Below are 27717 nucleotides of genomic sequence, written 5' to 3' on the forward strand. Positions count from 1 at the left end.
AAACAAAACCTGGAAAAGGACCTATTTGTACAAAAATATTTGTAGCAGCTTTTTTTTTTTTTTTGTGGAGGCATACGATTGTAATGGAATATTATTATGCTATAAGAAAAGTGCAGCAGATTGATTTCAGAAAAACCTGTAAAGACTTAAATTAACTGATGCTTAGTGAAAGAAACGACCAGAATATTGTACAAAATAACAGCAATATAGTAAAATGATTATCTGCCCTGATTTTTAGTCCTTCTCAGATCCAAGACAATTCCCAATCCCCAAGACTATCTGGCTCCAGAGAAATAACTAATATTGGTTGAATATAGACTATTTTTTCCCTTTCTTCCCCCTCTCTCACTTTTCCCTTTTACTCCAGTCTTCCTGCACAAAATAACTAACAAGGAAAAGTTTTACATAATTGCATATATAACCTATGTCTGACTGACTGCTTACAGTCACAGAGAGGGAGGAGGGATAGAATATGGGATTCAAAATTAAAAAAAAAAAAAAAATTAAAAAAAAAAAGGACAAAACCAAGCCTTCTGTTTCAGATCTCTGCATAACAAAGAAAATCAGCCCTGAGGAGGCCTCCCTGCCCCGGGGAAGGTCGAGAGCTCCTCCAAAGGCCCGGACCTTAGACTCCAGGCCCCAGTTGGGCCGCCCCCTTCCCCGCCCCCAGTCCGAGCACACCGCCCTCCAGCGTGACCACGCCGTCCCCGCCCCAGGCCGCCTGCCGCTTCTTCGGTCTCTTTCTCTTCCTTAGTGCTGTTCTGGGGCACATGCAACAGGCCCCATTTGGTAAGTGGGGGCTGGCGCCGCAGTTTTCCCGGGTTGTGCGCTTTAGCCCGGGTTCTTGTGCCCCGCCCTTTGGAGCCCCTTTGGCTCTCTGTATCATTTGGGGGAAGGGAAAGCCCGCTCGGATGTTTGGACACCCTCAGCCTTGTCACCTTGTTGAGGGACTTGGCTAGAGATTGTCTTTGATGACCCTCGGGCAGCGCTAAACAGAGAGTTCTGCTTCCATGGTGGGGAGGGGGGGAACGCGTCTATATCGGGGAATCCTTCCAAAGCACGACCTTTTAATAAAACCTAAGGCTCGGAGTTCTCTTGGAAAACGGGAGGATGCATCATATGATATGGAAGGCGCTTTGCCTGCCACCGCAGGAACTTGGTGTGAATGAGGGGAAAGTTTGGAAATGTGGCTGGTCATCGGGGGAGGAGGGATAGGGCGCTTCCTTTAATAAATTGGCTGAGTTTCGCTGTCCCAGCTTGTAATTGCTACTAAGCATGCCTCATGAGCTTTGTGTGCCGGTTTTCAGTTTGGGAAAGTGTTGGGGTTTGAGGAGATTGTATTTGCAAAGGACTAAGTACCGCTGCTTTGGTCTAGGCTGAGGCGCTTCAGACTTAGGGTTTCTTTCATACCTCTGCTAAATAATTTGTATTTCATTAATTTGGAAATTCCCCACCTTTCTGATATTGAGCACCTGTTTTGTGTAAGCTTGAGTACAAGTTTTAATAAGTGTGATTCATTTTTGAGCATTTTATCAAAGTGAAACTTTTCTGACTTCTGACACTTTTGAGATAGGTGATCTATTTGAGATCAGAAGAGGTCCCAGAAGTCAATTAGTCCAGTCTCCCTGGATTTCAAGTGAAGAACCTGAAGCCCAGAACAATGCCTAAGATTACTCAGAGAGTTAGAATCTGAACCCACTGTAATTATGTAGGATGAAAAAATTACCCAACCAACGAATCGTAAGGAGATCTAGTTTGTAGGTCAAGCAAGTGATTCTTGTCACTTTTGACAGCTGGCATGGATAGAATAGTTTTTGATGAACCAAAAAAAAATTTTTTTTTACCCTGTTAAATTGTAGAGACTTTGATGTATTTTTTCTTCTTAAAATTATATAAAACCCAACACCCACAGCTGAGTAAATACCATAAGTGGTTTACATTTTTTGGATTCTGAAGTTTGAATCTGAAACCAATGAAGCCTGAGGACCATGCTAGTTCTTTCAGTAAATTGCCAGAACCTGCTTTTTTATGTCTGTAACTTGGTATCCCTTGATTGTTAGACTGATGATTGAAAGAGGTTGCTGAGAGCACAACTTCTCATAAGTTCAGGACTTGTAATAAAGCCCATGCTCAGTCCTGATCTTGCTACAATAGAGACTGGGACCTGAACTAGCAAAGGTATAGGAATACATATTAATTTTCTTTTAGGATTTTTGTACTCCAAAATTGTTTAGCAATTCAATATTTGCATTAACTGGAGTCCAGTTTCCTTAGATTGCAAAAAATTTTTTTAATCTTTTGGTTAAATCATAACCCTCTTTCTAATTAAAAAAAATTTTTAAATACATTCTAATGAAAATAGCTTTCACATTTGATGTTTTTTCCTATCACAATAACTGCAGTGTTGTAATGCCAGAAAAACTGAGACAAGATAGAGAGTTAGAGAGCTAAGAAGTGTTAAGTGTCTGAGACCAGATTTGAACTCGGGTCTTCCTGAATTCAAGGCTGGTGCTCTATCCACTGCCTTCCTGAATTCAAGGCTGGTGCTCTATCCACTGCGCCACCTAGCTGCCCCCTTAATATTTTATTTCAAAGGGAGAGATTTACAGGGACCAAATGGATCCATGGTTTGGTCCCAGGGCTGAATGACACTATCTTCTCCAAGAATCCAAGCAAACAATGTGAATTCTCAGTGATACCTAAATATGTGGCCCAGATACAGGGGTAGACTGAGGCAGGGCAGGGGTCGAGTCAGCATGCTTAAGAGCAAGAATGGGACTCTTCACTGGGTAGGGGGAGGCACCGAATATTCTGGGATTGGGAGAGGCTTTCTGATGAGTAGGGAAGGGCTGGGGTCTAGATGTCTAAAATGGAAGGTCTTTTATCCTTATCAAATATTCTGATGATTAGGAGGGAGGGGTGATTTTGACCAGAATAATTAGGCACTGAGGCAAAACAATTTAGGGAGACTGACAATTAGGGAAACTGAGCTGGGACAATAAAAGGGAACTGTGGCTCAACAGTGTGGATTTTCTGATTTTGTGGACTGCATTCTATAAGCAAAGATGAGAATTGTATTTAATTCTGTATTGTCCAGTACTTCTAATTGAAACCTCAGGTGAGTGAAACATGAGCAATATGGAAGCAATAAACTGATGGCAATACTGAAATACATAAATGTGTATGTATGTTTATATATGTTCTGAGGAAAATTTTTTAATGTGATTTTTTTTTTTAATAGTAATGGATTGCAGAATTTTTCAGAGGTGACTTCATTTTGCTTTTTTTTTTTTTTTTTTGAGACATTTGTAAGCAGTAATTTCTGGTGATTATTTGCATATGCCACATTTTAATAAAGAATATTTTAAATTTAACTTATTCTTAGGGACAAAAGAGGTGTGGGTGTAAAAGTGATCATTTCTCTTTAGCAGACTTTTAGCTCTGGGCCCCACAAGTAGTTTTTCCGCTTGGTTTTGTGTGTGGGTGTATGGGGGGGGAGGTTTTTTAGAATTAGGTGGGAACATCACTCATTCTTCTTTACTGACTCATCTGACATCTGCACCTTTTCCTTTGTCATTCTCAGTTAGAGTACTAACAAGGTCTGATCTTGCTAAAGACATTCATTTTCTGATGATACATGATTGAAAATTGTAGTCAAGAGTGGATCAGGAGTTGGTATTTTCAAAAATTTGTTGATTTCCAGAATCAGTAGGATTTCAGAACAACAACAAACAAACAACAAAAAAACAAACAAACAAAAAAAAACCTGGCCCATTATGTATTGCGAAGTTTTAAACATGTCTTTGCATGTTCAAAATACAACTATCAGTGGCTCCTTGAAATAACCAAGTTTTGAGGGTTTTGTTGGGTTTTTTTTTGTCATTTGGGAGCAAAATTCAAAAATCAGACCTGTAACAGCTATATGATAGAGAAATTTGCAGCCTAAAATAAGATTTTGAGCTAGTCCACTCTTAAAACTTTCTAATCTGACCTCTTCCCTTCCCCCTGCACACACCCCATTTTATAGATGAGGAAACTTTAGGCTCATATAGATTAAGTGAACTGCCAAAAACAAATGAAAGACATGATTAAAAACAGGTCAACAGGTCTTCAAATCCAGGACTATGTTGCCTTGATCTAACTAAAATTTATCTCCAGATATCTCTAGATCTCCAGATCTGAGTTGTTTGTTGTAATACTTTGCTTGGGTTAGGTGGTTGTTTGGTACTTGAAATACTCGAAATTTTACCATAGAAACAATTAGTGATGTGGCTTCTAGGCCTAGCTACCAGAGTCTGTTTATCTCATTGTGTAACAAATACTTTATAGTTTCTGAAGGGGAAAATAATACTATTACAATGCCAGTAATTAACTTCCCTGTTTAAAAAAATCTGGGATGAGTGCCCAGGAAAGTGCTGGGTTTGGAGTCAGAGATTAGCTTTGAATCCTTCTGTTATTGCTTTTGTAATCTTGAACAGGTCCCCCAATCCTTCTGGGTCTTGGTTTCCTCATCAGTAAAATGAAGAAGTTGTATTAAATCAATGATTCTTCCATCAGACAGCATTCTTTCCATACCTACTAAAGTAGTGAGAATCCACTGGTAGGAAAAAAATTCATCATTTACAAGCCTCTTTCGGTGATACTAGTCCTTGCTAATAATAGCCAGCTAGAGTTCTTAACCTGGTACCTGTACACTTGTGGAAGTACTAGACAATGATCATTAGGTCAACAGTCATGTACCATAGGTTGGGCGAAAGTTCCTTTCCTGAAAGAACACATGATTTAAGGGAAAATTGATAACTATGTACAAACAAGATTTAGGCAGGATAAATTGGAGAGACTGTCCATAAGAAGGATTGTTCTTGTAAAAATTTTAGCTGGGACTTGGATGAAAACTAATTTGGACAGAACATGAAGATGAAAGAACAAAGAAAATTTAAGGGTAGGGGGCAGCTAGTGCAAATGGATGGAGATGAGAAATGGAGTATCTAATGAGAGGAACAACAAAGAAGCCCATGTCACTAGATCATAGAAGGGTATTAAAGTACACAGGGAATAGCTAGATTGAAAGAAGCCAGATTATAATGCCAAAGAAAATTTTATCGTGATAATAGGAGGCCATAATGGAAAATGAGCTAATTAGGTGGCCCTGATGATAAAAGAACTAGGATTTGATTCCCTTGTGGAGTGATCTGCAATGCTTATCCAGGGCAACTGTTTTGTTTATGAATGAACTTAATCTAGGGGAACCAGCTGAGAATAGGATAATTGACTCTAAAACCATTTTGGCACTACTACACTACTACAATTATATGAGCATGTTTGATAGTCGTTTTTATGTATATAGAACTTATTCTACCTCAAAATAAATAAATACACACACATGCACATATATATGTAAATGGATTTAATATATAACCCAGATAGTATTTACAGACAGCAATATTATAAACAGTGTTGGCTTATTAAAAGATTCATTTTTTTAGGGTGACAGGGAAGTAATTTAATAAGTCTCACTTCTGCCTTCTCTTGTCCTTCTGCTTTCCTTGGCACAAAACAGTGAAAAGCACGCTAGATTTTGGGGACAAAAGACTTTGGTTTGAATCCCAAGGGCAATCACTTTTCTTGACCTCAGTTTCCCCATCTATAAAATGGGGAAAATAAATCTTATATTTCCCACTTTACAAAGTTCTTATAAGTTAAGCCCTCCAAAAAAAATTTGAAGTACTATAGACATAAAAAATTATTATGTGTTTCATCCATACATTGCAATGTGTGAGAATTATGGTACTTGTGACAGGAGAAGGATGGTCATCCCACTTAAAGAAGGACCTTAAGAAATTCTTCCTTAAGAGATACACATTGACTGTTGAAAAGAATAAGTAGCAGTTGTACACTTATTTTAAAAGCTTTTGAGAGTATCAGGGTAATGGGACTCAGTCATTTCTTTTCTACTTTGTCACACATACCTCCATATCTCCCTAGCTGCTTTATACCAGCTACTTGACCTTCCTAGGAGGGGCAGGACCAGGCTTCTGATTCCTCTCCAGATCTGGCTCTCAAATCTCACACCCACCTCTTCCTGGACTTTTGAGTTCATGTCACCATATCTTTTGTAGCATTTCTATAATCTTTCCTTCCTTCTTTCTTCTCTCCCCTATTAGCGCCCCACTCCCCTACCTCCCACATATTTGTTGAACTCTTACTGAAGGGTTATGCTTATGCCACACTCCTAGAGAACTCTTCTTAGAGGGAAGAGGCTATTTGTGATCCAATGTGTGTTGATTTTTGGTTCTTAGTCTAAGGGAGAATTCCTTAGTCTCTCAGAATATATCCGTTTAATGTCTATGGTTCAAAATTATTCTGCTATTTTAATTTGAATCAGGCAGGGGAATCTTGACTTAAAGTTTTGGAAACCAAGGTAAAATTTCCCTTACTTCAATTGGAGTCATAACTTAGTGCTCTTTAGATTATGAGCTTCTCAGGGTAGGGACTTTTGGCCTCCCTTTGTGTATCCAGTGCTTAGCAGAGTTCCTGGCATATAAGTGTGTGGTACTTAATGTTGTTTAATTGATTAATATCCATACTTATGTTTAATGGATTTTTGTAGAAATTTATTCCCAGCCTGCCCAGTGCCTCCTCTCCCATGGGAAAAAGGTTTTTGTGCACATATGCTATATATTTTCTGGTTTTGTTTCTTACTTCCTTTAGGTGGGAGGAGGGGAATGAGAATTATAAGAACTTTGTTTGGCTTAAGACCAAGATGACTAGACCTTATAGGAAGAAGGGTATCTAGCTTGGTTTATGGACTATTTGGCATTAGATTAAGATGAATTTTTTTAGTATATGGTTTTGTTCCCAGAGGTGGGAGTAGTGTGCTATTCTGTTTAAAAACAAATCTTGCTGGCACGTTGTGTAAAATCATGTATGGATTTTGGGGAATTAGGAGGAGACTCAGAAAAGGATAGAGAGAAATAAAATGAAAACTTTTCTTCATTTTGTTAAGAATAGTAATTTTTGATACTATCTTTGTATTCCCCTTTTTCAAACTAACCACTTTATTGAATATTGATTGATTCATGGCTTGGCTTTTTATTCCTAAAACAGAACTATGTCCAGAAATAGTACAAATGCAGATGTGGTCATGGACGAAGCGCCCGTTCCTTGTAAACGAATGAAAGTGGAGGCAGTGGATCCTGTTTCACCTTTGAACTTTGACAGCCCTGAAGCTCTCTTTGAGAGTTTGATCTCGCCCATCAAGACGGAGACTTTTTTCAAGGAATACTGGGAGCGGAGGCCCCTTCTAATTCAGAGAGATGATCCCTCACTGGCTGCTTACTTTCAGTCCCTTTTCCAGTTAACAGATTTGAAGAATCTGTGCAGACAGGGGATGTACTATGGAAGAGATATAAATGTGTGCCGATGTGTGAATGGGCGGAAGAAGGTGTTAAATAAGGGTAGCAAAGTACACTACCTCCAACTGAGAAAAGATTTTGATCAGAAAAGGGCAACCATCCAGTTCCACCAGCCTCAGAGATTTAAGGTAAGGTAATGACAGAGCCTCTCATTGCAGAACAGCTCAAAGCTGAGTGTGTGGTGTATGTTTTACTAACTCCTCTTGGGGTAATTCTTGAATTTCATGGTTGGATTCAAGAATTTGTTCACTCTTATTCTCCCACTGTACATATCCCAATCTTAGAAAAGAGAGTGATCTTTTATAAAATATAACCTGGAAATTTTTCTGGATATTTCCTGGAAAAAATAACCAAGAAGATTTCCATAGAGAAATGAAAATATATAGATCAATAACTGAACATTATCAAGTGTTTCCTCCGTGCTAAGCTCTGGGGATAGAAATATAAGCATGCAAGACTGTTTTGGCCATAGGAAGATTACTTTTTTGTAAATCATTAAATTATTTATTAGATGTATAATTAGATTACATGTTACAGTTTTTTTTTTTTTTTTTTAGTGGAAAATAATCTACTTTAGCAAATAACCATGAAGAATTTTCTACTGACATAATTAGAACTAATTTAAGTAGAAAACAAACAACTTAGAATTGGAGTTTTTAGTAATATTTGTCTCATACATGGCAGTGTGCCATTTTAAAATTGATACTATCAAATAAATTATAGATATAGATATAGTCTCTGAAAAATCATTTTCACTGATTACTCAAATTTCGGTACTTTTGAGTGCCCTCATCTTGAGTGAGCCATCTTTGAAGCTGATAAAATGATTTATTTTCTATTCAGAAATGCTCAGGTGTTTGATATATAGAACTCTCTTGAAAGATTATTAATTAAGAGTTGGAAGCCTTGCTTCAATATTCACTTTTTCTTGTTATATTATGGAAGTTAGTCAATGCTTGTGCACCTCTTTCTGCCTTTTTTTTTTTTTTTTTTTTTTTAATTAAAGCTTTTTATTTACAAAGTATATCCAACATTGACCCTTGCAACCTTTTGTTGCAAAATTTCCCCTTCTTCCCCTAACTCCCTCCCCCATCTGGCAGGTAGTCCAGTACATGTTAAATATGTTGAAATACATGTTAGATTCAATATGTGTATACATATTTATACAGTTATCTGGTTGTGCAAGAAAAATCAGATCAAGAAGGTAGAAAAAGAAAAACTGAGGAAAAAAAAAAAACACATAATAAGAGAGAATGAGAATGCTATGTTGTATTCCAACTTCTGTTCCCAAAGTTCACTCTCTGGATGTAGATGGCTCTCTTCACTGCACAAGTCAAAGTGGTTTGAATCATCTCAATGTTGAAGAGAGCCACCAGGAAGCTTACTTTTTAAGTGGGGAAAAAAAACTTCATGGAATGAATTGTGTGGAAAGATACAAAGTTTCTTTACAAGGTATGGTGAAGAGCTTGTAAGGGAGTTAATAGAGGCCTTGGCCCTGGCTAGATAAAGCCAAATCCAATGGAGGAGGAAACTCAGGTAGGGAGTCCATAAAAGCATAATAAAGACATGAGTCCTTTTCCCTCTTGGTGACATTGCCCCAGGTTCCTAGAACTCTTGTTGTAGATGTCAGTTGTGATCCCAATTACTGAGCCAGCAGAAGATTCTGATGAATCTGGCTCTGATAAGTAAATCTTATCCAACCAAGGCCTCCATTTCTTTTCCTTGCAGTCTCTTCACTATGTCCCTAGGAGGAAACCTTCTGCCTTTCAAAACACTCCTGGTCTCTTGTATTCTTTCTTTTATGTTTTGTTTTCCTTATTGAAATGTAATCTACTCAAGACCATCGGCTGTCTTGCTTGTAATAGTTTAGCACAATACATGGCATGGAAGAAGCAATTAGTAAATGTGCCTCTGTTATTCTATCTATTCATCTCTTCTTCCATCTATCATCCTCTTCCATCTATCTTATAGGTAAATTCATCAATGGGTCTAGTGTCTTAGCCACCAGAATCACAGGAATTTTCTTTTTGAAATTTAATTCATTTTACCTGGAGCTTATATACAAGTAAGTATAAGCAGTGTTTAGGCCACACTACCAGCAATATAAATGCACACACATACGCATACATGTATACACACACATATATGTATATCCATATACATACACACACACATATACATTATTTTGTTCATTTATGTCAGACTCTTCATTTGGGGTTTTCTTGGCAAAAATACTGAAGTGCTTTCCCATTTCCTTCTTCAGCTCATTTTTACAGATGAGGTATTGAAACAAACAAGGTTAAGTGACTGGCCCAGGGTCACGCCTGAAGGCAAATTTGAACTCAGGTCTTTTGGACTCAGGGCAATTATCTAGCTGCCCCATACTATTGCATCAGTGTCATTCAGGTTCTCAAGTCAGGCATTGTCCTTAACTTTTTATCTACTGCCTCATGTCCAGTTTCTTGCTAAATTCTGTTGGTTCTATCTTCTTACCATTATGAAGAAAGTTATATTAGTTCTTTATTCTCTTGTGATGCTGCCTCAGTCCTGGTACACATCTGTATCACCTGATGCCTGGATAATTGCAAGGCTCTTCTGCTTGGTCTCCTTTCCATTGTCTATTCAGTTGATTGTGATTTTCCTAAAGTACACATAAGATCATGGCATTCCCTTGGCACTCAATAAATTCCAGTTGGTCCCATCACCTTATAACATTATTTATAAGTTGTCCCTTTTTTGGACTTCTTATATCTTACTCCTTCTCTTCTAAGTACTTATAGAAAAGATTTTGACCAGAAAAGGGCAATCATCCAGTTCCATGAGCCTCAGAGATTTAAGGTAAGGTAATGACTGAGCCTCTCATTGCAGAACATTGCTTTGACCCAGTTGTTATGACCCAACACTCATGCTCCCATTCATTAGTTGGCTCCCATATTTAATTCTTTTTCTTCTCATGACCATCTTCTGATTTCTTTGGGTTGTTTCCAAGTCCCAACTAAAACCTTATCTTATGCAAGAAGTCTTTTCCAATTTCTCTTAATGTTGGTGCCTTCTCTTTTGAAATTATCTGCAGTTATCTCTTTGGCAAAGGCTTCCTGCAAAAAGTGGCATCTTCCAGCCATTTAGCATGAGCAGGGTATAGAACTGAGAAAAGACCAGTTTGCCTGGATTATAGCATGAAACATGTAATAGTAGTGGTTACTGAGACCGAAAAAGATACATTCAGAGTTGTTTTCCCCCCCAATCCCTGGAGATAATTGAGTAGGGAACTTGCCTCATCAGGTTGGCAAAGGAAATTATTTTTCCTGAAGTGTTTGTGACAAGACTGGTGTGGTAAGAGAGTTGAAGGAAGGAGATCAATTAGGAGGTTCTTGGCAGTTCTTCATATAGTATTGATAGTTTGTATATCTTTTGAAAACTTTCTTTTTCATGTGCTTTAACTTTAAGCCACTTAGCTTTTTTTTTTTTTTTTTTTAATTCTTGACACCTTTTGGCCAAGGAAATTGTTCTGTGACCCCAGTTATCTAGATATATAATTCAAACATTTACTGTTAATAAGTCACAATTTGAATCCCTTCACATTCAGTAAGGAGACACCATATGCATTTTACAGTGTAAGAAGTTGGGGTATAGGCAAGACATTTTATTTTTCTGAACCATTATGTGTAGTGAAGAGATTTGAACTAGTACTCTCTTGTAGAAACATGCTTTATCTATCTATCTATTTATTTATTTTGTTAAGTTAAAAGTTAAATGACTTGTGGTCAAACAGCTAGTATCTGAGGCTAGGGTCCTCTTGACTAGGCTGGTACTCTGTTCACTTTGCCACCTACCTCCCCCATGATTTTTTGTAATCAAATCTTCATACCCCAACATAAAGCCTCTGCTTTCCTTTCTGCAAAATGAAGAAGTTGAATTAGTTGCACTTCAAGGTACCTTCCAAGTTCTAAATCTAAATGTAAGTACAGTATTAGAGACACAAGGCATTGTTATTAGAGAAAAGTCTTGGATTACTAACAGTTTATCTCTTGTGTGAGGAAGCTAGAGTTTATTGACCTGCAGGAAGTATATTTTCTTTATGCAGGTCTCTTACTTGCTATAATTAGAGGCAGGCAGGAAAGGCATTTTGAGATGAGTTAACAATTAGACATAGTAATTAACAAATATATATTAAAAACAGTGAAGTTACTTAATTTATCAAGAGTTCAACAGAAAATTATGGAACAGGCAAGTTTTCTATGGATCTCTTCTGCACTTTTGGTTTTTGGAGTGTCCCTTTGCATATTCTTATAACAGATCTAAGAGATTATGGAAAGCTGCCTGGAATGGTCTTCAGAAAATGACTTGGCACCTTCCCAGATCCCTTCTTCTACCTTTCTTCACACACAGAAATCTTACATGTACCATCTTCCTTTCTCCAAGATGGCCGTGACCTTAGTTAGCTCTGCTGCTCAGCCTCTTGGCTGGGATTATTGGAACAAGAAGCGTTTGTTATTAAACCTGCAATTCTCCTCCCTGGCCTGATTGGCATGTACAATTGGTCCCCTACACTTTCCCAAGCATTCATAGAATGAAAGGTGTCTCCCCCTACTCCCTGAAGGGACATTTCACCTAATATTAAGTGTTTAAGGTATCAAATAATCAAGTCACATCAGGAAGCATTCCTGAAGCACTTACTAAATGCCAAGCTCTGTCCCTTCAGGGAGTAGGGGAAGAGACATATTTCATTCTGTGAATGCTTGAGTCATTGGCCAAGCATTGTTACAAGGTTTGATTCCAGTTTATTCATCTCCTTCCTGTCAAAAGGCATTGATCAGATTGTTGCTGGGAAGCCTCTGGCAAGTTACAGGAGCTTCAACAGATTATAAACCTGCTATCATTTTTATTATTGTTTTTAAGTACTGGGTACTGGTTCAGATGACAGACAATCACAATCCAGGATTGGGATGCTCTGAGAGAGGGGGATCATTGATTCTCCTTTGTTTATTGCTCTTTTGGAAATTTGCCCATGTTGCCATTCCAATTCATCTGGAAATGCTTGTGTAAAGAGACATATTTGTTTTATTGTATATAAAAAACCCTAATGAACATGGTTCTGTCCACCCATGAATCAAAGTGTTGGCAGTTCCTTTTCTATGAAATTGGGAAAGTAGCAACAGCAGCTTTGCAGGAAAACAGCTATTATCTCTACAACTTTTGGTTTAAAGTAATGTTTTGAGATAGATGGCAATTGAGGTGGGACTGTAGAAGGAGGGTTTTTTTAAAGGTGTTTGACACTGAGGTAGAATTTATGATTCTTGAGAGTATGAAGAGTTTCATTTTATCTTTGTAGTACCAGAACTTGGCATAGTCATAGTATCTGTAACATAGCAGATGTTGAATAAGTGCTTGACAAAGAAATTGAATGAATGAATGATTGAGTATAATTATTTTATACAGTATTCAAGAATTCTTAGTTAAGATTAAAATTCCAATATTCTATCAAAGCTTTTGAGGTCATTTCTCATTCTAAACTTGTGATTTTTGACAATCTTAGTATATTTCTTCTGCATTTTTATAATTATTTTAGTTTGTGTCATCTGAGAGACTAAATTCTAAGTTAAGCTTAAATAGCTTAAAACTACATTAGGAATTCTGGGACACCATGTATATGATGTCTGGTCTTCAGTAGAATCTTTGTTTTAAATTCTGTGACTTTCATGGAACTAATAACTGAAATTAGAAAATAAAATAAAGCTAAAATGGTCTCAGTTATTGTTGCTCCTAATTCTGCCATTTTAGGGTGAAAAGCAAATCCAATGTCCACTTCTTTCCATTAAGAATGTGTGTGTGTGTGTGTGTGTGTGTGTGTGTGTGTGTGTAAATGCGCCAAAGAGAAACCTAGAGATTTATAAAAATAGCCTAGATAAGATTTTTCTTAAAATATTTTTGGTTTTGTTTCTGTTTTTTTTTTTGTTTGTTTGTTTGTTTTTTGTTTTTTTGTAGTAGCCAAAATTTTTATGCTGTTTTACATATGTTATCTCAGTCCTGACAATAACATTGTATTGTGGATATTATTTATTATCTTCAGTTTAAAGATAAAGAAACCATGTGCCAGTCACACAGCTAGTAAGTGTCTAAAGCAGAATTTGAATTTGGGCCTTCCTGATCTCAAAGTCAACCAAATTACTTAGAATTTTTTGGTAGGTTTTATTTGTTTTTCTCTGATTCTTATGGAAAGAACTTAAGTTCTGGAGTCAGAAGATCTGGCACCCCTGACATCAACACTAGCACATAGTAGGTACCATAATATTTATTGATTCATTTTCTCTCCCTTTTTCTTTTCAAAGTAAACTTGCTTCTTATTCTATGGCACTTAAGTCTTACCAAATTCATATGATGTGGGGGATGGGAAGGGGAAAATGGGAATTGTCTTTATTTCTTTTTTTTCCCCTTTGTTTCCTTTCTTTCTTTTTTTAAAAGGATGAGCTGTGGAAAATCCAGGAGAAGCTGGAATGCTTTTTTGGATCTCTGGTTGGATCTAATGTGTATATAACTCCCTCAGAGTCCCAGGGCTTGCCTCCTCATTATGATGATATTGAGGTAAGAGTAATTTCAGTATTGCTAATTCCTTTAAAATGAAAAGTAAGCTGCTGACAGTAAAGTAGGTTTGAGATACTTTTATATCTATATAACTATATGTGTTTAACTATGTCTCTATAATTATGTTTATATCCCTATATAGAACTATAACTAAAACTATATATGTATATGGGGTGTGTATGTATGTGTATAAATGTATATATAAATATAATCTACCTATGTATCTCTGCATTTTTATGTATTTATGTACATGTCCCACAGTAGATTTGAAAGTAATACATGGTTTTTAAAATAATTCCTGACAATAAATCTTTGAATGTATTTTTTCTTAGTTCAGACCTAATTACTATAATAATTTGGCTATCTTCGGCTTCAGAGAAGGTAGCAAAACACACACATACACAAGAATCTGTTCTGGTTGCTCATATAGCTCCATGGACCCACAAAGCTGTATGTGTAGTTTACAAATACCTTGGGGAGAAATATCATAGTTTATTCTTCTTTGTATATTCCAGAACCTTGGATAAATAAATATTTATTGAAATGATTTTTTTTTGTTTTTTTAAGATCATTTCCAAATAACAGTAGCATCATTAGAGGTTAATTGCTTCCATCTCTTCCTTTGGGTTTAGTAATTAAGAGATTATTGGTAACTTTGAAGAGAGTAGTTTTGGTGAAATATATAAGGTGAAATGATAAGGCCAGAAGCCAAATTGTAGAGAGTTAAGAAGAGATTGAGAGGAGAAGTAGAGGCACTTATCATAAGTAGATGCAAGGAATTTGGTCATAAAAGACAGGAGAGACATGGGACAGTACCAGGGATAGCAGTGTTTGTAGGAAGTAGGGAGGGCACCAGTAAACAATGAAAGAATGATGGTGGGATGAAAGGAGGAAATCAGTTGCCATAGGGGGAGTTGAAGGTAATTGAGAATGGGAATGTCAGAGGTGGCAATCTGCTGCAGAAAACAAACCAAAACAAGAACATTTGTGGGTGCAGCAGGGTCTGCTTTGGCAAGAAGTGCTACCATTATTAGGGTAAGTGGCAGAAGGTATCTAGATGATGTGAGATTGAGATCTGGGCAGTTTTTTTTTTATAAAACTTCTTGAAATATGTCTAGACTCTTTTTGGGAAACATGGCATTCAAATAAATGATTCTGAAATTTTTCTCTTTGATCCTTTTTTGTCCCACCAGTTTAGTTTTTGCTAGGAGATATCTTGTTTGCTTCTACTTTTTTTTCAGTCTTCGAATTTTGTTTATATATATATTTTTTTTCCATTGGTTTTTTGATCCATTTTCATTTTTAGAAAACCTGTTGCTTAGACAAGGTTTTATATCTCTTGTACCAAGCTTATAGTTCCCATTCCAACTTTCTTCTGTAACTCTTTTTTCCCCTATCACTTTCATTTCATTGATAAAAATATTTTTAACTTTTTTTCAATTTTTGCTTCATCTCTTCTGGGAATTGTAGTTGAATTTTTCTTTCATCTAAGCTATGATTTTTTTTTCAAGCATTGCTGTCATTTTCTCCTGTTTAGTGTCATGAGCATCTCTATTACCATATTAGCATTTATAGTGGAATTTTTTTTTTTTTCTCATTCTTTTTATAGATATCGATGCTAAGCTCTCCACACTTTTGAGTAGAAGGTCTGGGCTGGTACTGTTGCTTTTTTTAGGGTATTAAACCTTGTGGTGTTTTAGAATTTCTAGGACAGCTCATGCAAGCTTTCAATGTTCCTAGAAGGGTGTGATTGCTGACCCCTGGTCTGAGACCTGTAATTTTCTGCTCTGGATTTGAGTCTAATGAACAGTAATAAACTGATGTTAAATTTGACCATTGGCATCCCCTGGAAAGTTCCTGTTGGTTCAGAGAGTTAGAGACTTTAAGCTCCGCTTTGGTCTTTGATTCTTGCCCTGGTTTTGTGATCTAGACTTTTGGTAATGGACAACAAAGCTGCCAGGTATGGGTCTAAGACTACTCTGAAGCGAAGTTAGAACCTCTTTACATTCTGGTTCAGTCTGTCCCTAGGTGCTGAATATGTTTTACCCCCAATGTCAGCAGACCTCTAGAGCTGGAAGAGTGACTCATCAGCTTTTTCTTAGATTTCTTTCATCAGGATTCAGTCATGGAATTTTCTAGGAGGGGAAAAGTGAATGGGTCCTCCTTGCATATCTTCCTGCTATCTCCTATATAAATATTTATTCCTAAGTAAATCTGATCTCTTAAGATTTTGTGTTCTCGAACATTTTACTGTCTCTTTAGTACTGAAGAATTTACTTTGGAGAATAGGCTTATCAAGGAATCAGGATTTATGATTTCATAGCAGTTGATCAACTGTCAGATAATGTTTCTGTTTTTTTTTTTAAGAGAATGTGCCTCTTTATAGGTCTTTATCTTGCAACTGGAAGGAAAGAAACACTGGCGCCTATACCATCCCACTGTGCCACTTGCTCGAGAGTACAACATGGAGCCAGAGGACAAGATTGGGGCACCAACACATGAGTTCACATTAAAGGTACTTGACTAGAGAGTCACTTTTCTTTTAGCTAGTTTGGAGTACGTTAAGTCTTTTCAGTTGTGGTCAATCTTCCTGACTCCATTTTGGGGTTTTCTTGGCAAAGATACTGGTTTCCCATTTTCTCCTCAAGTACTTCTCAAGTACAATGATATGTGTAGAGCATTTTTAAAAATTAAAAGCACTCTATAAGTGATAGCTAATATTATTATAATTACTATGATTACTTCTTAAAAGGATCCATTTAGTTTCCTAACAGAACGATAATATTTGAACATCTCCAGTGAGTCTTTAACAAAACGCTCTCCAGATTGTGCATTTCATTATTAGTAACAGTAATTATAATGGTTTGTATCTTCCTCTCCAAATTTAAAACTTTTCTTGCCCTCAGCTAATTAGATGACTTTTTTCATAATGGACTTTCATCTTTTAATAGCCATTTAAAAACATTAGCTTTTTATGAATTTAGTTGAACACATTCAGGTGGTTGTTTCTAAGCCACTATTAACTAAATACCAATATTCTTTAAGCTTAAAATCCCGTGACAGAAGGCTAGTTGTTAGTTACTGACTTTGTGGGTTTCACCTATATTATCTTTTATTCCTTGGAATTCTAGCTCCAGATTCATTGACGGTGTAGGGCTGGAGAGAGCAGGTAAATCTTCTAGTGTTCACAACTATTTTCAAAGGATAGACTTAAAGTCCAATGGAACCCAGAAGAGTTTCATAGAATAGGGTTTAAAAATGCCATTCTGTAAGGCATTTATATTCTTGAAGTAGTAGGATGTCAGCTACCTACCTCCTTATCTCCAGAACCACCTTGAGTAAGACTCACTGCTAATTACTGGAGACAATCAATGTACACATTCCATATTATAAACACCTTTATGGGAGTAATTTTCTGCTTAAGTTAACTGAATTAATACATTTAATAATAAGTGAATGGACAGCCTGGGCAAGTCACTTATCTCTATTAGTTTTGATTTCGTCATCTGTAAAATGAGCTAGAGAAGGAAAGGGCAATCCAGTCTGTTATCTTTGCCAAGAACCAAAGGGACTCAACTGAAAACTAAGCAATAACAAAATAAAATCATAAGGGAAGAGTAGACATCTATTTTAAAATGCCCCCTTTTTTGAGAGGTTACTGAATAAAAGGTCACCATTGTGATTTGGGGGAAAACGTATATTTCAGAATCACCAGGAACCATGGGAAGGGAGAATCGAAGAGTAGGCAGGACCCTGAAGCATAGGAATGGAATTGATGACTTAGGGCATCAATTTCAGGTTCAGATGTGTGGGGAATTTCATGTGTGTGTGTGTGTGTGTGACCTTCTGCTTCTGTGACCAAAGAGAACAATTCTAATCCCTAGTCCTTCAAGTATATACTTGAAGACAACTGTTATTAAATATTCCTAGGTATGACATGGCTTTCTTGGTACTTTGGAATTGTGGCTCTTTCTTTCGTGGTCTTTTAGCTTATTAGCCTTTTTTCTAAGATAGTGTGTGCAACACTGACCATGTTACTTCTGACTTGATCTGACCAGAGTAACTAAAGCAGGAGTTAGCAGGACTGTCACTTTTTTTTTGCTGTGTTTTAGATGCCTCTGGCAGCCTGCTGTTTCTAAATGCATAAAATGAAATACATAGAATTACAAAGGAAAACAAAGTACTTTTCCTATCCAAATTCACAGAACCCTTGAAATCTAAGAGTGTGCTCTAAGTTAAGGCTGCCTCTTAGTTCAGCTTAAGATTACTTCTTTATCACAGTGGTGACTCACAGAACTTTGAATTCAACAAATCCTTTTTTTTTTAAGCTGTCATCCAGCCATACCTCCCCTTTCCTGCCACTTTTTAACCTAGGTACAAGTTGACTGGTAAATGGGAACTTAGAAGTGAAATTTTCAAATGGGATGTTTTGGGGAGACCACTACTTTATAAATTAAACTTTATAATTTATTGATAGGTTATTAGACAATTGTTTAATAGTGTCCAAGAGTTGAAACTGAACCCTGTCTAAAAACATGAGCAGGATAGGAAGAAAGAGTTCACAATCAATTATAATTACTTTTTTTCCCCCCATATTTTAGCCAGGGGATTTGTTATACTTCCCCCGAGGAACCATCCATCAAGCCGACACTCCTTCTGGGCTAGCCCATTCTACTCATGTGACCATCAGCACCTACCAGAACAAGTAAATATTTTTCTTCTCCCTGCCTTCCAGTTTGAAGGATCCATTGACATCATAGTCACCTCCAAGAAAAGGATAACAAGGGGTAATAAGAACCTGGTGTCTTACATAGGGAGGCAAGGCCTTTCAGTAGGATTCTGGTTGCTAATTCTCATGTCCTGGGTAAATTATTTTAAGTGTGGTTTTTCCATTTGAAATAATGGTAGGTCAGAAAATAGGAGTAACTGAACTTTCTCACAGAAGTGTTTTTGAATCTGAATGTGTGATTTATAAGAGGCAAGCTTAAGTGGGCAAGTGCCAAACTTTGCATTATTTGAAAACAAAATTTATGTCCCTGGACCAATTAGTGATATCATTTGTTTCAGAATTGCTTTCTTCAAGGTTTTCATTTGTGGGAAAATCTAGAAAAAGCAGTCATGAACATTAGCTGTGTTGGAATTATTTTCAAAATATGCTTTCAAAACTACCACCAAGAAAAAAGTTTTTAACATGGGGTCCAAGAACTTTAAAAAAAAATAACTATTTCATTATCATTGAATTCTTTTATAATTCTATGTTTCATATATGCATTAAAAATTTTTTTTTTTAGAAAAGTCCGTAGGTCTCATCAGACTATCAAAGAAGGGAGGACTATGAAGTTAAGAAAACTACTGACCTTGTAAAAGTATAAAAGAGATTTAAGGGTTTCCTGAAGAAGGCAAAGATATTTTAAGTAGCTAAAAAGATCTGAACCCGTTTTTGATGTTGAAAAATAATTAAGAAATGTGGAGTTGGGTGAAAGGTGGCAGTTGTTCAGAAAAGGTGTTAGGAATGAGTAGATAGTTGGAAGAAAAGTGATGGTGTGTGTGACCCTCTGAGTAAGGGGGTTTAAGGCAGCTAAAATCAAAGTTCAAAAGAGCCTGCCAGATTATTTTGGTAGATGGAACTTCCTTAATGTGGAAACTTCCTTTAATAAATCTGTTAATAGTTATTAAACACTTGTTCTGTATTAGGTATTGTGCTAAGTGCTGGAGATTTGAGGCAAAAGTAAGTTTCTGCTCTTATCCTGGGGCTAGTTCTAATGCCTATTCCTGGAAAAACTTTTTTTCTGTGGGCTTTTCTGGGAATGAAACACAAAATGTTAATTTTGCTTGGCCGAGTTCAAAGGTGAGGGGAAATTGTGTTGCATATTTTTGTGTTGTCTCAGTAGTGGTTTGAAGTCTACAAGTGACAGAGGAAAAATATTTAAAATATTGACCCCACTTAATTATATGTTTAAATTTCAAAGTACTTCACATATACTTTCATTTCATCCTCATATAACTGCCAACAGTATTCCCAAGAGCAGCTGGATGGTTCAATGGATAGAGCACTGGGATTAGAGTCAGGAAGACCAGAAGTCAAATCCAACTTCAGACACTAGCAGTGTAAAAATGGCAAACCACTTTAGTACCCTTGCCAAGAAAATTTCATGGACCGTACTGGCATTATATAGCCCAGAGTCATGAAGGGTTGGATACTAACTGAAAAGACTAAATTCTTAACAGAAGAGGAAGCTGAATCAAGTGACTGACTTACCTAGAGTGACAGAGCTACTATCTGAAGCTTGATTTTCCTCATAAGCTTTCTTGCTGCCAGAAGTGTACTGGCTGACTAAACAAGAATTCTGAATTCTCCATGTTAATTGGAGTAAAGGAAGCATAGATAATAGAAACCTACAGATAACATGGTTTATTTATCCCAGTAGCTTTTACCTTTTCAAATGTGCTCATTTGACTTTTGCTTTTTCTAATTCTGGATCAAACCTTAAGATGATTGTGTCCCTTGTCTGTGAATTATCCCAAACAGGTTAACTAGACATACAATTGCTGAGAATTTTGATTTAGCTTAGTTTGCCAAGAATTTCATATTCAAGTGTTGTAAAATAAGACTGAATCTGTACATAGGCACTTAAACATAAAATTTAACCTAAGATCCCTTTTGTGTTTTTAAACTTCTCATCGAAAACATTTTTAAATGAGTAGACTATTACACTATCAGTCATGGTGTTTTAAAAGTTATTAGTTTGTGCCACTTTAGCACTAGGATTTTTTTCCCTTGAATTCTGTGTTATCAGCATCGTAAAATATAATTGGGAACATGTGCTGGATTCTGCTATTTCCTAGGAAATAGTTAAAGTGTTTTGAGGCTTATTTTTCTTTGTTCTCATGAATTTCCTATTTCATGAAAGGATATGATTCTCCAATAGTAGCATAAGGAGGCTTATGAAAGTGCACCAGTACTTTTCAGCTTCCTTCACTGAACTTGGGGATCACAAAACATGGCTTGTATTTTCATCTATAAGCATAGTGCATTATAATGTATATAAGTGTATATAATCAAATTTAATCCTTATTAAAATCTTATATATATATATATATTACACACATACACACACACATATGTATACACATTTCTACACTAAAAGAATTTGATTGTCTTGTTATAGTAAAAATAACCATCAAATCAGTATAGTAGTGATGAGCCTCTCCATATGGTTGGTCTTCGGATACCTTTCCATCTAGAATTGCCATTGACTAGGCTCTGTTGGCAGGGCCTTTTTGGTAGGACATTAGTGTACACACACATACATATGCACATACAACCTCACCCATGCACATATCCATGCACACAAATGTAAAACTAGAACTTCACTTTTCCATACTTATAACTGTGGAACTTTTGAACTGTGCTCAAAGCACATTCTGTGAACTATCAAAGAGGGGAGGTAGGACCTTTGTGCATTTGTGTATGCATATGTATATTAACTTTTTTTTCTTTATGTGCTCCAGTTCATGGGGAGACTTTCTTCTGGATGTGATTCCTGGGCTTCTCTTTGATACTGCAAAGAAAGAAATAAAATTTCGAACTGGTATACCACGGCAACTACTTATGGTAAACAAACTCAGTGGGGTGTAGAAGGGGAAGAAAATTGCAGACTCCATCAGAGTTTCCAAGGTTGCAGCAACAATGGGACAGTTTTTGTTTCTGGAGTACCTCAAATACTTTCCCACTAGCCATTTCCAGAGTGAAGTAGGCCTCTTCTTATCCTTGTGACCAGGGTAGTATGTAGTACTTTGAGTTATGTGAGTCACCCAGGAATAGTGGTTATGACATTTTGATGACCTATTTAGAAACCTTGGTGGATCACTGCAGATGCATAATCTAAATCCTTGATTTCTCAATGAGTAGATAGAAGGAGGAAATAAAGAATTTAAAACTCAAAATTAAAAAAAAAAAAAAGTTAAAAATGTTTTATATGTAATTGGAAAAAAAAAAACCAAAACACCTTGGTGGATATCTATCCAGTTTTCCTAAAAAAAAGTAAAGAATGATCTTTTCTCCCACTTAAATCTCAAAATATAAAGTGTTTATAAAAAGGGATACAAGAGTTCGTTACTCTTAGAAATGATCCCCTTCTTTATCTATAGTCATGGTGGGGAAGTGGATAGAACAACGGGCCTGGAATCAGGAAGATTCATCTTCATGATTCAAACCCTGTTTGCTTCAATTTCTTCATATATAAAGTAAGCTGAATGAATTAAGAAATGGCAAATCACTCCCAATATATTTGCCCCCAAAACTCCAAATAGGATCAGGAAAAGACAAACATGACTGAAATGAGTGAACAGCAACAACTGAGTAGATATGAGTTTTTCCCTTAAGTGTATGCTAATAAACTGGGACTTCTGCAAAAAATTGTTTGGATTTATGACACTGGTTTTTTTTTGTTTTTGTTTTTGTTTTTTGCTTTTGTTTTTCTAGCAGGTAGATGACACAGCTGTTGTAACAGATAGATTAAGTGGCTTCCTGAGGCTGCTTGCAGATCAGTTGGAGAGTACCAGAGACCTGAGATCATCTGAAATGAAGAAGGATTTCATTAGGAGCAGATTGCCACCATACTATTTGGGGGATGGTTCCAGTCTCTCCACCCCAGGTGAAATTTACTCTTTAAGAATAAACTTGTATGGCCCTATTCAGACCTTTGCATAGGATCACCTTGGACCTGGGTAGAGTATCAGTGTATTTTATCATTTTTTCCTGGTACAGTTTTAGGAACAAACTTTGATAACCATTATTCCAGAGTATCTCAATTGTTATATAAGATAGTATTTTAAGCATGGTCTTAACAGTGAATCGAAAGTTGTCTTATAGGAATAGCTTATAGTGTATTACCAACAATGATGTGTTAAACAAAGATTCCCATTACATCAATACATTGGGTGAACTTCTTCCTTTTATCTCCCAAGAATCTCATGAAGGATTGATGGGAATACTTAGGTAAAAGTCACACAAGGAGGGAGTAGATCTGCTAAGTTGCATTCTGAATTGTAGAAGAAAGTATTTCAAAGCTGTGTTTGAAATACGTAAATAATTTAGTCATTAAGCTATTATAAACTTAACTGAAAAGCACAAAAGAGCTTTCAAAGGACATGGGGTTTTTGTTATCTTGCTCTGGGTTGGCTTTATTTTTGGAATTTGTGAGTTTGTTTTTTGAAATTTTTTTGATCTGTTCTCTGAGCCTGTATATTTTTGCTTTCACAAGATTTGGTACATTCATTCTTTCAACTTATAAGACTCTCATGGTATCTATTATTTTACAAAGTACTATATAGTAATTGAACAAAATATTCTCATTGGTCCAGAAATTCTTAATTTGGCAAATGTAAATCTGGTTTTGTTTTAAAATGCTTTTATCACTATTATTTCATTGTAATTGGTATATTTCATGCATTTAAAAACGTCATTGAGCCATGAGCTTTACCAGTCTGCCAAAGGGATCCATGATAATGGTTAAGAACCACTCAATTACACAGTAATTGTTTAATCCTCCTTTCACAGCATCATAGCATCTTGTGTAGTGGGATGTCTAGTTTAGGGAAACAATAGACTTGAATGAGAATAGGGAAACAAGGCTATTTTAGGAAATTATTCCAGATCTGCTGAAACAAAGCAAATTAGAAAGAATACTTGGCCATTTGTTTTACTGGTATTTTTTATCAGCTTGTATTAAGTAGATTAAATCGAACAGTTTTATTTCTGAGTAATGCTTTTCTTTTTATGGGGTTTTATTATAGATGGAAGGTTCCCAAAATTAAATAGTAAAGTAAAACTTCGATTTAAAGACTATATTGTTATGACTGTGGAGACAGACAAGGATACATCTGTGAGTATCATGGGACCATCATTGTCTACATTATACTTTGCCTCTTCCCACCCCACCCCCACTCTTATTTTTTAAAATTGTAAAACTTAAGAGCCCTTAACTCTAAAGCATCACAATAGGTGTCACACTCATATTTTTAGGAAACTATAATTAGTCCTGAACTATCCACAGTTTTCTGTTAGGCTCCCACTATCAGTCTTAATAGTGATAAAATTTGGAACCATACAGGAACTTTAAAGATAATTAAATCTAATCTCATTTTATACATGACATACTCTGAATCACATTGGTAGTAAGAGGTAGATTCAGCATATAAACTGTCCAGTGTATCTAAGTGCATATGACTCTCAGATATATTTATCCTAATCAGTGTTCTACAGGATCATTAATTTAGAGCTGAATAACCATGCAGGGTATCTTATTCAACCTTCTAATGTTACAGATGAAGAAACTGAAGCTAAAAGAAGTTAAATGATTTAATTTAAAAAGCAGTTAAATAGTAAAGCCAGAATATATGAGCTCTTAGCAGTTAAGATTTAATACACCTGAAAACCAGGCTTCATTTTTAACTATCCCTTAATAGTTTCCTACTATGAATCAATCATCTAGGCTCAAAATGTGTCACTATTTACAGCTAGGTAGCTTAGCAATTAAGAGTGTCAGACTTGGAGTCAGAAGACCAAAGTTCAAATCAACCTCAGATAACCTGAGTTTGCCTCAGTTCTCTTATCTGTAAAATATAATTGGTATAATGCTTTGCAAATGTGTGTGTGTGTACACACACACACACACACACACACACACACACACACACCCCTCTGTCTCCCCTCTGTCTCATAATAAAAGTACTTTCTGCTTCTTAAGCCTTTTCCTTTTTTATTTCATCTTGCCTATAGCTGCTGAACTAATTTTTTCTAAAAAAAGCTTTTCACAATACTCTTATGCAAAAACTTTCTTGGACCTCCCCATTTCCTTTGCACACATACAAAGACTTGGCAACTTGCTATAATCAATGCTCTTTGAAGACAAACTTCCTAACTATGTTCAGTACCACTGAACATTACAATGAAGAGTGGTGGTATTGCTTTAATATTTGTGCCCTTGCCAAGATAGTATTTTGCCTTAACAAGCCACTACCCATTAGTAAATTTTTAAAAAACTTTTGTCATTAAATTATATTCTCTTCCTACTAATCTGTGGAGAACAAATCAGAAGGAATTATATACAAATAGACTAAGTTCTATATAAGAAAAACTGTTTTAGAGGAGAATGGGCTGCCTTAGGGGGTATTGATATTCCCCTGCTAGGAAACTAGATAATTACTATCAGGTTACAAGGAGTTTTCTTTGATTAAATTTGAGGTCTTTACCTTCTCTGGTTATCTGGAATCTGTGGCAAGATGTATAAAGCCTAAAAGGTTCTACATAAAAAGTGGACCTTTGCTTTAACTAAACTGGCTTACTATGACTTTGCTCATACTTCTCCCCTTGTTGATGTTTTCCCTACTTCCATCTAAATACTTTAGATTCATATAACAAAACCCTTCTTAACCATGAAATCTTCCACTTCCAGCCAAATTGTTCTTTCCATTACCTGAACTCTTATCTTGTGACCTCTCTGTAAGCTTAGCTTTCCACATATGTGTATCTTTTTATTTTTCTGACAGATAAGTAATGAAAAAGTCCCTATGTTCAATTGCCCCCATAATATGTAGATCTAAAGATCCACCCTTTGGGGGACTTTTTAAGGTGGTTATGGACTAGTCACATATGATGAAGAAATATGTTTATGCTGTATATATTTACAATGGGGGACTATACTTAAAATGATGAGGTCATAGCTAGTTATAGTTTGAGGTTTCACTAAATGAGATATTCTCTTTCAAATTAGCAAAGCTTTAGAGTATTTAAGAAATTAATCTGTCAAAAATAGTGAGTAGTTTCCAACCAAAACTTTTTAAAGCTTTTAATACCACTTTATGCCTGCAGATTTTGTAGCTACTGATTTTTTAAAATTCTCTTTAAGGGTGAGACTCAAGAGCAGATGGTTTACATTTATCATTCTTTGAGGAATAAGCGGACTGCACACATGATGTTTGGAAATGACAATGAAATGGCTGAGGTTTGTTTCTGCTGAACTGAATGAATAAACTTTTGTGAGTTTGGCTGGTAAAAATAGTAATGTTTTGAAGTCATTTTTACTTTGAGGGTAACTTTATTGGTTGATTAGTAACAACAAAGCTTTCTTTATACCATTGTTTCCCAAACTTCAGAAAAGCTTGAAAGAAGTATATGCTATCTTTCTAGAAAGGGCTTATCATATCCATTTTCTCAGTTTAGCAGAAAATCATAAATTTAATGCTAGAAAGGATTTCAGAGGTTTTCTAGTTCAACCCTCTCATTTTGTGGAGAAAAATTGAAACTCAAAGATTGTAAGTGATCAAACATCATTAAAACTCTAGGACCTCTTTTCTCTCCACTTTCCTCTACCTCTTCAGGGGCAACATATAGGATGATAAGAGCACCACCCACCCCTGATGGACTTTGAAGGCATAATCCTTTCACTTTTTCTCCAACATACAAAGTTCCTTCCCCCATCTTATGTTGTGGGAACAATTAATCTCCTCTTGGTCTGGGCCAAAATATCCATTCTTAAAGAGCCCATGTAGTTACCATTTTTGGTTCTATCAATGTTTTAAACTTATCAAAGTCTAGTTACCAAACTGATTGCTTCCATGAGTTTGAAATAATAATTTTTTTTGTCGTGCCAAGACTGATTCAAAAAGGATTTTTAGTCTTTTTGTATAGGGAAAGAAATAGGGGCCAATGTAAGGTCACTGCAAAAACATTTTTATCATAGAATTTAAGGTTGAAAAAGTTCATCTTTTTAAGATTATTTTCTTTCCCTTTTACCATAATGCTTCCCCTACTGAATCAGTACGTAAATTTTCTACCGTAGACCATTTGAAGCTCTACAGTGGTTTACTTTTGGGAGGTGTACAGAATGAGAAGAAATAAGAGGAGGATAAATGAAGGAAAAGACAATACAATAATGAGATTTTGTTATATTTGGTTATGGTAGTTCATTGGCAATTTTGACAGTTAGCATAGTAGACAGTATTGTTCTTACTAACTCATGATTTTTACCTAGGGAAACATTTAATGGCCATTATCATTGATATTATTTTTGTGTGTGTGGGTACCTCACTTTTTGTCTCTATTTTCATGGCTCAGTATCTTTCATTCAGAGTTTTTCTCTGAAGAGGTATACTAGTCTCTGTTGGATATAGATAGGATTCTTGTAGATGTCTCACTATATGACTGAAATTTCCACATAGACCACCAAGGTTCTATGGAATGTAGTTTGGGAAATGTTGGACTTAAATGCGATTTTTTTCCCTCCCTTTCAGGCTCTTGGACTTCGTTTTTCTTTATCCCATATGGATGCCCTGAAACAACTTTGGAGTTCTGAAATTATTTCTGTTAAGGAACTGAAACTAAAAACCGATGCAGAAAAAGAAAACCTGGTATTAGCACTCTGGACTGAATGCCTAATAGAAGTAATCTAGTGCCTTTGCCAAATCACTGCTTCCTATAAAAGGATAAAACAATTTTTCCACTTACTTAATAAAGAATCATTTGCTATCTTTGCTTAGGCCATTTATATATCCACAGTTTTGTCTTACTGTCTCTGCCAAATCCAGCCAAATCTTCATCCTGTTTTAGGAAAAAGGTCCATTTAAGATGGTTCGTTTTAAACTACTGTGAGAACCAAGATAAGTTTTCAAAGTATTCTGAAGAGGAATAAAATGGCTATGTGTAAGGTAATAGCCA

General features: G+C 36.1%; 2 protein-coding genes across 5 annotated transcripts in view; one reads left to right on the top strand and one right to left on the bottom strand.

Moving 5' to 3' along the window:
• The first annotated feature begins 548 nt into the window (after positions 1 to 548).
• On the top strand, positions 549 to 27543 carry RIOX2 (ribosomal oxygenase 2). 2 transcript variants are annotated; one of them, XM_074299836.1, is made up of 10 exons: positions 549 to 789; positions 7108 to 7543; positions 13878 to 13997; positions 16384 to 16512; positions 18599 to 18702; positions 21510 to 21612; positions 22483 to 22654; positions 23796 to 23884; positions 25910 to 26039; positions 27247 to 27543. In XM_074299836.1, exons 2-9 carry the CDS (start codon positions 7112 to 7114, stop codon positions 26018 to 26020), a joined length of 1260 nt encoding a protein of 419 aa, XP_074155937.1. In that variant the 5' UTR covers positions 549 to 789; positions 7108 to 7111; the 3' UTR covers positions 26021 to 26039; positions 27247 to 27543. The 2 variants fall into 2 exon arrangements, with proteins under 2 accessions (XP_074155937.1, XP_074155936.1); XM_074299835.1 differs by having other exon boundaries at positions 25910 to 26005; positions 27294 to 27543.
• Positions 22439 to 27717, bottom strand: part of CRYBG3 (crystallin beta-gamma domain containing 3) — a 140435-nt gene continuing 135156 nt past the window's right edge. For 2 of the 3 annotated variants that reach the window (XR_012487920.1, XR_012487919.1), the window contains 2 exons: positions 27508 to 27600; positions 22439 to 22576 (listed from right to left, as the gene is read on the bottom strand). The gene's annotated coding sequence lies outside the window, so the exon portion shown is untranslated. The remainder of the gene's footprint in view (positions 22577 to 27507; positions 27601 to 27717) is intronic. The other variant, XR_012487922.1, reaches the window with a different exon arrangement.

The sequence above is a fragment of the Sminthopsis crassicaudata genome, chromosome 3, assembly GCF_048593235.1.
Source record: "Sminthopsis crassicaudata isolate SCR6 chromosome 3, ASM4859323v1, whole genome shotgun sequence".
In the NCBI taxonomy this organism is placed as follows: domain Eukaryota; kingdom Metazoa; phylum Chordata; class Mammalia; order Dasyuromorphia; family Dasyuridae; genus Sminthopsis; species Sminthopsis crassicaudata.

Excerpts from the sequence above, each read along its gene's own strand:
- RIOX2 (XM_074299835.1), top strand. The coding sequence starts at position 7,112 with ATGTCCAGAAATAGTACAAATGCAGATGTGGTCATGGACGAAGCGCCC. Across the intron at positions 18,703-21,509 it reads ATCAGCACCTACCAGAACAA|TTCATGGGGAGACTTTCTTC; the intron begins GTAAATATTTTT and ends TATGTGCTCCAG. Across the intron at positions 21,613-22,482 it reads TACCACGGCAACTACTTATG|CAGGTAGATGACACAGCTGT; the intron begins GTAAACAAACTC and ends TTGTTTTTCTAG.